The sequence below is a fragment of the Capsicum annuum genome, unplaced genomic scaffold, assembly GCF_002878395.1.
Source record: "Capsicum annuum cultivar UCD-10X-F1 unplaced genomic scaffold, UCD10Xv1.1 ctg55406, whole genome shotgun sequence".
Lineage (NCBI taxonomy): Eukaryota > Viridiplantae > Streptophyta > Magnoliopsida > Solanales > Solanaceae > Capsicum > Capsicum annuum.
The window spans coordinates 1,032-14,259 of NW_025863705.1; the positions used below are offsets into that span (position 1 = coordinate 1,032).

Here is a 13,228-nt window from a genome sequence, read left to right on the forward strand (position 1 = left end):
CTATTCTCGTACTATAATTAGGACAGTAAAATCTATACCCCTTTGATTTTTCTGGATAACCAATGAAGAAACCATTGATTATTCTTGAATCCAGTTTTTTTTCTTGCGGATTGTATACTCTAACTTCTGCCGGGCAACCCCAAACATGCAGGTGCCTCAAACTAGGTTTCCTACCAGTCCACAGTTCAAAAAGTGTCTTTGGAACTGCTTTACTAGGAACCCTGTTTAGCAAGTAAACGGCAGTCCTTAAAGCATACATCCATAAAGAAGGAGGCATTAATGTACGATTATGCCTTTCTGCCACACCATTTTGTTGTGGTGTGCCAGACATTGTGTATTGAGCACATATGCGATGCTTTTTGAGGAATTTAGCAAATGGACCTAGGTGTTGTCCACTTTCATCATATCTTCCATAATATTCACCACCTCTATCAGACCTGATTATTTTCACTTTTCTATCTAGTTGTCTTTCAACCTCAGTAATAAATACCTCTAAGGCATTAATCGCTTGAGATTTTTCATGCAACAAATAGATATATCCATAACGTGAAAAGTCATCAATAAAAGTGATAAAATGTTTTTCTTTATTGAAAGATGTGATATCAAAAGGACCACATATATCAGTGTGTATAATTTCAAGAAGCTGTGTTCTTATTGTGGCTCCTTTCTTTGTGTGTTTTGTTTGTTTTCCTTTAATACAATCAACACAAATATTAAGGTCAGTAAAATCTAAATATGGAAGAATTTCATTCTTAATTAATTTTTCCATCCTTTCTTCAGATATATGACCTTAACGTTTATGCTATAAGTAAGCAGATTGTTCATTCACGAAACTTCGTTTGGTTCCAACATTATGATGCAGGGTTAGAAGTGTTTCGGCAAATAGATTATCAAAATTCAATTTGTATAAATTATCACAGAGAGTACCAGTACCGATGAGATAATTATTCTTAAACAAACTAAAACATCCATTACCAAAATTAAAGTAATATCCAGTCTTATCCAACTTAGACAATGAAACTAAATTTCTCGAAAGAGAAGGAACATAATAAGTTTCAACTAAATCTAAGTGACACCCAGAATTGAGAATTAGACGATAAGTCCCGACAGCTTCAACTGGAGCCTTCACTCTATTCCTCATGTAAACAAATCTTTCATTTTTGTTTATGGTTTGGATTATAAGGAATCACTGCATAGTATTAGAAACATGAACAGTATAACCAGAGTCAATCCACCAAGTATTATAAGGAACTTCAGTTAAATTTGATTTGAGACATGTAAAAGCACAAGACTTACCTTTCTTCTCAAACCATGCCTTACGTTTCAGGCAATCTTTCTGAAAGTGTCCAGATTTTCCATGGAAATGACACTTTCCATTCTTGTCTCCTTTCTTATGTACTTGAGATGAGGACTGATTAACATTAAGTTGCTTCTATTGTCCCTTACCATGCTTCTTTCCTTTCTTTTCAGCTCCTTGATGATTTACATAATTAATGGAGTGGGTTCCTTGATTCTTTAGCCTTGTTTCCTCTTGAACCAACATACCATGCAATTCATACACGTTCCATTTATCTTTTATGGTGTTGTAGTTCATTTGGAAAGGACCATACTCAGAAGATAATGAGTTGATAATGAACTGCACAAGAGAATTCTGTTCCACTTCCATTCCCAATGACTTAAGTCTTGTTGCTATATTTGTCATTTCAATGACATGCTCATGCATAGTACGTGAACCATCAAACTTCATGGTGGTCAAAGTACCCATTAGTTTCCCAGCAAGAGACTTATCAGCAGTTTGGGAAGACTCTTCCACAAGTTTCAGAAGTTCTTTCGCACTTTCAGTTTTGGGAAGAGTAGTCTTAATGTTGCCTGCAATATTCATTCGCATGAACATTAGGCCTAATCTGTTAGACCGATCGCAGTGCTTATAATAAGACTTTTCTTCATCACTGCTAGCTTCAGTAATAGCAGTTGGCTTTTCAAAGTAAAGTGCAACATCAAGATCTAGAACTCTAAGATGGAATTTGATCTGTTCGCACCAATCTGAAAAGTTAAGTCTATTAAAAGTCGTAATAGAGGCAGAGTGCGAATCAAGGGCAAGTGTTGAAATAGAACATGCTCATTTGTTAATACTTTGAGTTACGAGTTTAAACACATTATCAAATTCAGCAATAACTTACTTAAATGTATATTGATGTTCTCCTTTGGGCGAAACATCAAAATCCAACTTTAAACATAATGATGCTTAAAATATATTTAACACCAAACGATAATATTTAATGCATCAATTAATAATATTTATCATCTTTGGATAAATAAATAAAACTAACGATACATCAAAATTATCTCTTTAATATTTATTGGTCATACGAACAAACAATCAACCTTTGGGTGATCCACAAATGTCTTATGACCAAAAATTTAATTTACCCATAATTATTAGATCAATTATAAGCATCAAGATTAATGGGTAATTAATTTAAACTTTAACCTTTATTTTGGAATTAATTTCATAAAGATTCGACCATTTTGGTGATTAACGAATCTTACATATATGATTCCAAGTTATATTAAGAAACAATAAATTTTATTATTGCATACTACAACGTTCTAACAACAAAGAGTTGTTTCTTTAATATTTAAAATAACAAAGATTAAACTCATGTTATTTTAAATAAAATTAATTACAATAATATAAATATTTCAAATTTCGTTATTCAATAGTTGTGAAATTTCTAACAAATATAATTAAAATTCACAAGATCTGGAAAAACATTAATTTTAATGGAAAATCACTTGTTTCGAAAACCAGGCTCTGATACCACATGTAAGCATAAAATAGATTATATAAACTTAAACAATCTTATACATAAACAATCATATCCATAATCCTTTATATTATTCAGGAACGTTGAACTTAGTGATTTTCACATGCACATAATAACAGTAATTCAATAAAGAATTACTTAGCTGAAATCTCCATGATTTTAGCGGAAGAAAAAACGTAATAGTAGAAACACTAAATTATTTCTTTCTTTACTTACTTCCAAAATAATTATGATGGAACTTATTCTTCTTTTGGCAGAGAACCTTTTATAATGGATTTTCTAGTTACTTTCAGAATAATTATGATGGATCTTATTCGGCAGAGAGAACCTTTTATAATGGAATAGTATTTTCGCGTTCATCACCATGATTGGTGGATACAATCATGGAGTCAATAATTAATTATGTGGCCATAGAAGTTTACAAACCCTGTCCATTTGATCCGCATCTTCTGATTCTTATGAAATCTCTCTCACTGGACTAGATAACTGGCCAATAATTTTTTGAGGCTAATGATGATGATTTGGGAGATAAGTTGGTGCCGAAATGGTTGGCCACCCTCTCTGCGATGCCTTTTTCGTTTCCATTTGAGAGGTTATCTATTTGCCTTTTTTCATTTTCATTGTCCTGATTCCATTTATTTGATTATAAATGGGCTCGCTGTTAAACTTTTGCTTAGGGTCTTTGTTTCCTTTTTGATTGTAGTTTTTTTTTTAATTTGCCTAATTGATTTGTGTAATCTAATTTCATCTTTATAGGTTTGAACGATATGAGTGGCATTTTTACGAACATGTGAGCCGCATAAAGAAAATTTACCTAGGTTGTTATTTGAAGTTGTTTGGTTTGTACTGAAACATTGGAAATAAATAGTTGTTGACATATTGGGCTAATGAACTTTTGACTTTAGTGGTGTAAGATTTGCTACAAATTAGTGTAGATAGAAGGGAAGGTGTACGAATACAAGTTAATTTTTTAAATGACGTGCTTCAGCTAGCTTGGATAAGACATGCAGATAAAGTGTGAAAGCCTATGAATATCCTGTGGAATGCTGCAATAAAAGCTTTATTACCTGATTGTTTTTTTTTTAGGAAAACCTCTAGCAAAAGCACGTTTGTAAAAAGGGAACCTCTGTTTGTTGAAGTTAGGAATGTCAGAGTTGTTGTGAGATCTAATTTGGTTACTCATAGAGGACCTACTATGGTTAGTAATACACTTCATGCTGCTGCTATTTTGCTTAAGGATGGAAGTGAGGTATGACAAAAAGTTATCTCAGTGTTCCCATTCACGAATAAAGTTGAGACTGTAGTAGGATCAGTTTTCTGAGTTTTAGGATCATATTCTTCAATTTAAAATGAGTAATGAAACACGCAACATACCTGGTGTAATTCCACAAGTGGAGTCTGCGGAGTGTAGAGTGTACATAGATTGTAATAGTTGGGGTTACATGTGTCTCTGCTTACAAAGGGATTGCTAATGTCTTCATTAGACAAGTAACTGAAGTTTAATATACCTTCTTTAGCACGGAAGATCAATAATAATAATAACCAAACACCGGATCAATGGAGGAAAGCTACTAATGAGTACTCTCCAGCTTATAATGTGCAAATGAAGTGTACAACTGTCAGCTGGATTTTCTCTTATAAGTGTTCCTGGTTTTAGAGTTGTGGCGTTACCTGTTTCGAGGCAGTTCGCCAGCAACACAAAATGGTATGCAGTTGAAAACTGTTTTTGTTTTTTATGTATCTTTGCCCTTTTCTATATGTTTGCTACTGAGTTATCTTTTCCTGAACTAGGACCATTTGTTTAATATTCCAATTAACTTCCATTTGTTGAGATTTTTGCTTTTCAGATTGAATAAATGTGGTATGTCTTAAGAATGGATTAGGGTCTAATCAATATAGAGGTTCATATTCGTCAGGGGAATGGACCGGTGGTTTGGTTATATGTACTTGGTTAATCTTGCTCTGATGAGCTATCTTTTGGGGTTTAGTTAGAGTCTCGCATTGATTGGTGATCTATTGGTGATTTGCTTATATGTACTTGGGCGATCCTCCTTTTCATAAGCTAGCTTTTAGGGTTGAGTTGGGCGCAGGTGTCATATCTTTACATCACTTGTTTGCTTAAGTTTAAGTTTCCATGTTAGTTTTAAACTGAATTTGATCAATTGTTGAAAGTGACAATTACAACTTCCATCAGAAAGACCTAAAAGATTAGTGTGGAGTGTGGACTGGCATTGGGAAGAAAAAGGTAGGCAAACATGTACGTATTACCAAATGGACAATCTGCCCCAAACTTACATTTGCAAACAAGCCTCTTATCTACAGACTACAGCTCAATTTAATAGTTGCAAACACCTAAGCAATCTAACTTCTATAGCAGCTCTAAAATGGAGATTTTACCTTATGTTTAATGATTGTTTGATCAGATGTTCTCTGTTGGCCCTTCAAAGTTCTGGCATTCCTTTCAAGCCAAACAAGATAAACACATCTTGATAGAACCATCCTATAGAATTCCTGCCTTGCAGATTTTCCTTTTGCATGAGTAACCGTCCAAGCTACTTTAGTCTTGCCAACCCTCAACACTCTTACTTTTACATTGTTCATAAGCTGCGTTGCTCAAATGTGTGAGGGAGAAGAAATGAAATTCTGTTTCCTTCGCGCATATTTTTAGATTAGCAAATTTCCTTTGTGCATGTGACTTTTCTTTGCCTGAAACTTTGCACATTAATTTTCCTTCCTCAAGATATATAAGATATAATTGATACTGACCTTGTTAACTTCAAACAAATATTTACAATTTTCAATAATAATATTAAAGAGGATGGTACTGTAATGAACAACAACAACAAACCCAGTGAATTCCCACCTAGTGGGGTCTGGGGAAAACAAATATTTACAATTTTCAATAATAATCTTAAAGAGGATGGTACTGTAATGAACAACAACAACAACAACAACAAACCCAGTGAATTCCCACCAAGTGGGGTCTGGGGAGGGTAAAATGTACGCAATCCATATCGTTACTTCCGAAAAAGTAGAGAGTCTGTTTTCGATAGACCCCCGGCTCAAAAAGTAGGATGGTACTGTAATGACTGTTCAATAAACTTGATAGGAAGTAGGTAGTCTGTTTTCACTTTCAACTAACTTTATATTCCATTTCTTTTGCTAGCTTTATTTTTATTTCACAACACAGATGACAATAAACCAAAAGCCTTCGGTCCAAACTTGTTTTTCCCAAAAAAGAAAGCGCACCTGCTCAGCAGAAAGAGCTTCTAAAATCAATCTGAGGCGACATGACCGATATACACAGTTGTCGCCTGACAAAAAAGAGCAGCTTTTATTGCAGTGACGCAAACAAAAACTTCAATCAATAAATACATGTCTGCCGGCTACACTCACTGATGAAGCATTGTGCCATCAGATAAATGTTAAATCAGCTAGACAGACAACTCTAACAATACGAGAGTCATCTTTGTTACCCAAGAAGGTTGGATACCTTCGAAAATCGGTAATCTAAGTATTACATTGTTTATGATTTTTGTAACATATACATTGTTAATATTGAATGTGATGTTTTTCCTACAACAACAAATACATCCAACACCAACAATACAACAACATGCTTTAACAAAGGAAAAAATATAATCGAATACTTCTCTGTCTTTGAAACTGGTACGTAATTATTAAAATATCTTTTTGCATTTTATCCACCAAAAGTATATGTCATATTAAGCTGATTACTCATTAGGTTCAACATCAAATCCTTCCGCTAAACGAAATATTGTTGGATTACCTAAAGAAACAGTTCTAACAATACGAGAGTCGTCTTCTATTGCCAAAAAAGGTTAGATATCCCATAAACCTATAATTTGAGTATTATGTTATATATAATTTTACATGCATACAAATTGTTAATGTTGACTATGATTTTCATCCTTCAACAACTGATGCATCTCGCACAAAGAGTTCAACGGCAACGAAAGGCTTTGATAAAGGAAAAATTACAGCTGGTCACTTCTCTGTATTTGAAATTTGTTCGTAATCATTAAAATATTATCCAATTTTAATTTACCAAAGTAGATCTCATACTAATTGAATTGACTATCCATTAGGTTCAACATCAAATGCTTCTACTGAACGAAATCATTCGATCATATCAGCTGTCCCAAAAAAGGTATGTCTTCTTCCAATATTTTGCTTGTGCCTACAATTGTTGCGTGAAAAATGATATGATAAATTGTTGTAATTTATATACATAGGTTGTAGATCAAAAATAGTAGGCTGTTGGAATTTTGAACAATTGCCCAATAATGCAGACATTTTAAAAGCAACACCAAAACTGTAAACATTGCCGAGCAAAAAAATTTGAATATGAACCTCCAGGATTTTGTTGTAGTAATGGTTCAGTTAAGTTAACATCGCATCAAATGCCTAATGAATTATTAAATCTTTACTTAGGTGATTCTGAAGAATTTGAACATTTGGTACTTACCTCATAATCTATAATAATATGTTTGCATTCACCTCACCTGGAGTCAATTATGACAGAGTGTTGGCTAAAAGAAATGATGGCATTTACACTTTCAAAGTACAAGGGCAAATGTATCACTTCATAAATGATTTGATTCCTTCAAATGGACAACTAAGAAATCTGCAACTGTATTTTTATAACGATAACACTGAGATACTGAATCGAATGGCTTCTTCAAGTATGCTTAAACGAATAGTTATTGAGAAATTGATGAACATTTTAAAGATAAATCCTTATTATATTTTTCTGAAATCTCTTCTTCATATTCCTGAATTATCAAACTTTTATATCGCATTGAGATGTGGATCTGGTTTAGATCAGCGAGTATATAACCTACCGAGTGTATCTGAAGTGGCAGGATTTTGGCTAGACGAAGAAATGCATGATAATAATTTTGCACCCCATATCTGAATTTATACTTATAGTAACAAGAGCCAAATAGTTAATTACTATTATGGTTGTTATGATCCTTTGCAATATCCTTGTCTTGAGCCGGGGGTCTATCGGAAACAACCTTGGTACTTCCTCGGGAGTAGTGGTATGGATTGCGTACATTTTACCCTCCCCAGACCTCACTATGTAGGAATACACTGGGTTTGTTGTTGTTGTTGTTGTGGACAAAATGGATGGCATTGCGGAATTCAAAAGGTTATACTTCCTGAAAATAAATTAACAAAAAGAAAAAAACCTTACTATGAAAATGAGCACCTTCCAAGCTTAGCTAACATGTGTTCAATTGATGGGCTACTTGATATGGAAGCCGAAGTTTTACAAAAAGAAAATAAAAAAAAAAATTGTTTCTTGTCGTGAATACTATTGTTATAAACTTAAAATGCGAGATGATGAAGAAAATGAAGTTTTACACGCAGGTAGATTATTTCAACAATACTCAGTTGATGAATTTTTAAAGGTTGAAACTCAAAAATTAGATTTTGCATGTTTTAATCAAAATTTATTCCGAATTGATATGTTACAAAGACTTTTTGATATATTAAGACTTGGTGAAAGAGAAGCTTTAAAAATAGAAAAAAAAAAGATTTCTCCCTGCAAGTTTTACTTGCGGTCCAATAGATATGCGTCGTCGTTACATGAATGCTATTGCGTTAGTTCAAGATTTTGGAAAACCTGATATATTCCTTACTATGACTTGCAATCCCTCTTGGTCAGAAATAAAAGAACATCTACTGTCAATAGATGAAGCTCAAAATAGGCCTGATTTGATTAGTTGTGTGTTCAAAGCAAAGGTGGAAGAAATGAAGGCAGATATACTAAAACGACACATATTTGGAAAAGTTGCAGCTTTTATGTATACTATAGAATTTCAAAAACGAGATCTTCCACATGCTCATTTTCTTATTATACTTACTGATGATTATAAATTACTAACACCTGAAGCGTATGACAAATTTGTTTCTGCTGAACTACCTGATCCTGATGCTTATCCTTGCTTATATGAACTTGTTATTAAACATATGATGCATGGCCCCTGCGGTCATTTAAATCCCACAAATTCATGTATGAAGAAAAATGAGTGTGAAAATTTAAGTATCCCAAAAGTAATGCTAATGAAACAATTAAAAAGGAAACAATTCATACCCAATTTATTGAAGATGAAATACAGGTAAACATGTGAAAGTTAGAAAATAATTTCTGGATAATTCACGAGTTGTTGCTTATAAATAACCCTTATCTGCTATGCAAATACAACTATCATATAAACATTGAAGTTTGCTTTGATATTAAAGTTGTCAAATATATATACAAATACATTTGTAAAGGACATGATAAAATTTCATTTCATGTACATGAAAATAATACAAATATTGAATTAGATGAGATAAAAGAGTATCAATCTGCTAGATGGGTATCACCACCAGAAGATATATGGCGTTTATACGCCTTTCCTATTAATGAAATGAGCCCAAGTTTTTACCACCTTTAACTACATCGAAGGACAACAATTTGTCTTTTTTTAAAAAAACTGACAACATTAATAGCATCGTGAAAAATCCTATGATTAAAAAAACAATGTTGACAGAATTTTTCATGATGAATGCAACAAACAAAGATGCTGAGGAGCTTAATTTGTTATACAAAGATTTTTCATAATACTTTGTATGGTCACCTGCCTATAGAATGTAGACCAAACAAATACGAGGCAAATTTATTGGCCGTGTTGTAACTGCTCATCCAATCGAAGGAGAAAGATATTATGTTCGATTATTACTAATGAATGTCTTTCTACTCCCTCGAGGGTAGTGGTGTCACGACCCGAGCCGAGGCCCTGGCCGTGACGGGCATCCCAAACCACACAGGCTCGAGATACCCCTGTAACTCCCCAACCCATAGTGATATTGTCCGCTTTGGGCCCAGGCCTGCACGGCTTTAAAACGCGTCACTAGGAAGTAAGACTTTCTCACTTATATACCCAGCATCCCTCTTGTGTTTTGCCGATGTGGGACTCCTTCCTAAGTTGGAGTGTTACATACACCCCTCTTACAAACTCAGCGTCCTCGCTGAGGTTTGCCCCACTGAATGGGATTCGCCTACACTCAGGATTGAGGTTTACCCCGCCTTACCGGAATTTTCCTACACTCAGTTTAAACTCTGTCCCACATCGACAGGGATGACACAGGAGCGGCTCTGATACCGTTCTGTCACGACCTGAGCCGAGGCCCTGGCCATGACGGACATCCCGAACCACACAGGCCCGCTTTGGGCCCAGGCCCGAGATACCCCTGTAACTCCCCAACCTACTAGTGATATTGTTCGCTTTGGGCCCAGGCCCGCACGGCTTTAAAACGCGTTACTATGAAGTAAGACTTTCTCACTTATATACCTAGCATCCCTCCTATGTTTTGCCGATGTGGGACTACTTCCTAAGTTGGGGTGTTACATACTATCAGATTGAAGCCATTGGAGGCTAGTTGATTGATGTTCTATGCATAGTGAGGTTGGAGAACTTGTTGTTAGCGAGGTAAGTGAGACTTTAAGCTTTGGTGCTTGCTTTTCAAATTTATTTTAAAAATATATTTTTATTTTGCCGGTCCATGTGTTGGGACGAGCGTGTGTTTGGCAGAATCAACGGTCTTTAAGGCCGGCCGCATATACTTTATGTTAAGAATACTAATTCTCCTTTTATAAATTATTTCGTGATGTGATATGCTTGTGTAATATGAGATTGGGGCATTATGTATGCTTCTTTATTTCTTTGGAGCATTGTGTATGCTACTTAATTCCTTTGGGGCATTGTGTATGCTTCCCTTGGCATTGTGTATGCTTGTTGATTTTATATGGGACATTGTGTATGTTTCCCTTGAGCATTGTGTATGCTTGTTGATTTGATATGAAACATTGTGTATGCTCCCCCTAAGTATTGTGTATACTCCTGATATATTTGATGCATTGTATATGTTGCCCGAAACTTCTTGTGCTGGCTAATTACTTTGATTTCAAATGGTTATAAGTGCTCTGTATGAAATTGTGTTGAGATATATGGTTCTTGATGAAGGATTATTGAGCCTTGTTGGTTACTTTATTATGATATAGTTCCGTGTGTAATAACTTTATGTTCTTGGTGTTGTTGTATTTTCTAATACTTGTCCCAGGAGTACTTAAAGCAGTGAGTCGATGATCTTACTGAGTTATATTTATATATAGCTCACTCCTTACTTACATGTCTACAGATACCATTGCGGAGGGAGAGATTAGTGGCTGGCGGTTCTTACGCACGAATTCCATTGCTGAAGTGAAACTTCCCAATTGGTCGTGAAGGCTATCATTCAACGTTAGATCTTTTAGATTACATTTCTTTTTGTTGGGTTTGCACGCCGGAAAGTTGAACTCATGTAACTCTGTTTAGATGCTTCACAAACTTAGAGTGGGACTTGGGTTAGAGATTTGATAGCTAAACTATTGCCATTTTCATAAAACTCTAAGTGATATCTTGTTGGATAGTTACTCTGTGTTAATGATTATTTTATGCATGTGGGGTTGTATATGTGTGTTTGTAGACTATGTGAATGTATGGAAAATTGGTTCTCCCGACAAGTGGTGTTAGCGGGAGTCAATCACGTCTAAGGATTATTTTGGGATGTGACAAAGTTGGTATCAGAGCCTGGGCTTTAGGTCCCGGGTCATGGAGCAGTGTTTAGTAGATTCTTGTTCATTGGTATGTAGTCGCCCCAACTTATGAACTTGAGGCTATGGAACATCTAGGAAGTTTTTCCCTTTTTATTCATTATTTGTGCGTTGAGTTGGATTAAATCTAACCTTTAAATATTGTTTCACAGATGGTTAAGAAACGTGGTTCTTCCTCTGCTAGTCGATTTAACGCACCTACTGGACGTGGTACTGGACATGGTTTTACCCGTGGTGGTGGTCAAGTTGGGTCTCATCCAACCAGGCCTTGAACTAGGGCACAGACTAATCCTTAGCATGGAGTTAGGAGGGGGGGCCAACCCCAAGTTGTGGCTCCTGAGCGAGTACAGGACCAAGTTGGTCATGATACTCCAGCTGCAGCACCTGTTGCTGTACCTACTGTTACATTGCTTGCCGACCTTGTTGTAAGAATGTTGAAAGTACTGGAGGCATTGGAGCCTAATCAGGGTCGAGCTCTAGCTCCTCAGGCAACTCCGCAAACGCAAGCACAAGATTAGTTGAATGTTGGAAATTCTCAGGCACCTCAACCAATTGATCTTTCAATTGCAGCTATGGGGCAACCCAAGGATCTTAAGAATTTCATGGATCTTAAGCCACCGGAGTTTGATGCTACACCATTTTCTGTTGAGCCTCAAAAGGTTTTAGATCGCTGTGAGAAGATACTGACTACCTTGGGATCGAAGGAGACTCGTGTTGTAGAATTTACCATTTTTCTATTCTCAGGATCTCCCGAGGCTTGGTGGACTTCTGTTTTGAGGGCTAGACAAGTAGGCTTACCACCAATCACTTGGTCAGAGTTTTCATCTATGTTCTTGGACAGATTTATTCCCTTGAGCTAACAAGATGACATGAGACGCTAGTTTAATGAGCTACGACAGGGATCTATGACTGTTACTGAGTACGAAGCTAAGTTTACTGAGTTGTCCAGGTATGTTCCATCTTTAGTTGCAGATTAGAGGGAGAAAGTAAGACGATTTGTGGATGGAATTGAGGCTCGTTATCGTGGTCCAGTGATACGCGATATGCATAATGGGTCCTATTCTGAGGTGTTTGACACTGCTTTTCGTTTCGAGTCCTATTATGAGATGGAAAGGATTAATCGAGAAAACAAAAAGGCATATAATTCAGGTGTATTTAGTGGTGCTCAATCTGGGGGCAATAGTAGTTTTTATTATGGGTAGTCCAGGCCTACGCAGTCAGAGTCCGTGGGACAGTCTTTGAGGTACAATTATTCAGCTAGACAGGGCGAACAACAGATGCAGAGGAAGGATAACAGTTCTTATCAGTCAAGTCAGCATCCGTGGTGTTACAATTGTGGGAGAAATCATAGTGGTTGTTGTTACGGAGCAAATAGGGCTTGCTATACTTGTGGTGAGCAAGGACATATTGCTAAGTTTTGTCCTAAGGGAGATTCTGGGTCTAGTCAAGCTACTACTCAGGTGCAAAGAAATGTTGCAGGAGCACAAACCCAAGCTCAACCAGCTAGAGCTGCTCCACAGGGTGCTTATGGACAAAATCGACAGGGTGTGCAGGTTGCTCAAACAGGGGGTGAACCACCGAGATTCTTCGCTATGGCTAGACAGGATAATGAGGCACCTGATGCGGTGGTCACGGGTATTATATTGTTAATTCTCTTGAGGGATATTTCTTTATTGATCTTTGTTCTACGTATTTGTTTTATCTTCATATATTGTTTTATTCTTATAAAGAA

The 13,228-nt window shown here is 35.9% G+C and overlaps 1 protein-coding gene across 13 annotated transcripts; it reads left to right on the forward strand.

Annotated features, from left to right (window-relative positions):
* Positions 1-3,124: 3,124 nt before the first annotated feature.
* Positions 3,125-11,342, forward strand: LOC124893197. Of its 13 annotated transcripts, none has more exons than XR_007050590.1 (6): positions 3,148-3,420; positions 4,486-4,533; positions 6,574-6,669; positions 6,938-6,999; positions 10,263-10,333; positions 11,043-11,342. XR_007050590.1 is itself a non-coding variant. In XM_047404286.1 (5 exons), the coding sequence occupies exons 1-5, from the start codon at positions 3,339-3,341 to the stop codon at positions 8,527-8,529; spliced, it is 294 nt and encodes a 97-aa protein (XP_047260242.1). In that variant the 5' UTR covers positions 3,147-3,338; the 3' UTR covers positions 8,530-8,931. The 13 variants fall into 13 exon arrangements, 5 of the variants coding, with proteins under 5 accessions (XP_047260242.1, XP_047260241.1, XP_047260238.1 ...); XR_007050596.1 differs by lacking the exon at positions 10,263-10,333 and adding an exon at positions 6,790-6,859 and having other exon boundaries at positions 3,154-3,420; XR_007050597.1 differs by lacking the exon at positions 4,486-4,533 and adding an exon at positions 6,790-6,859 and having other exon boundaries at positions 3,154-3,420.
* Positions 11,343-13,228: the final 1,886 nt, after the last annotated feature.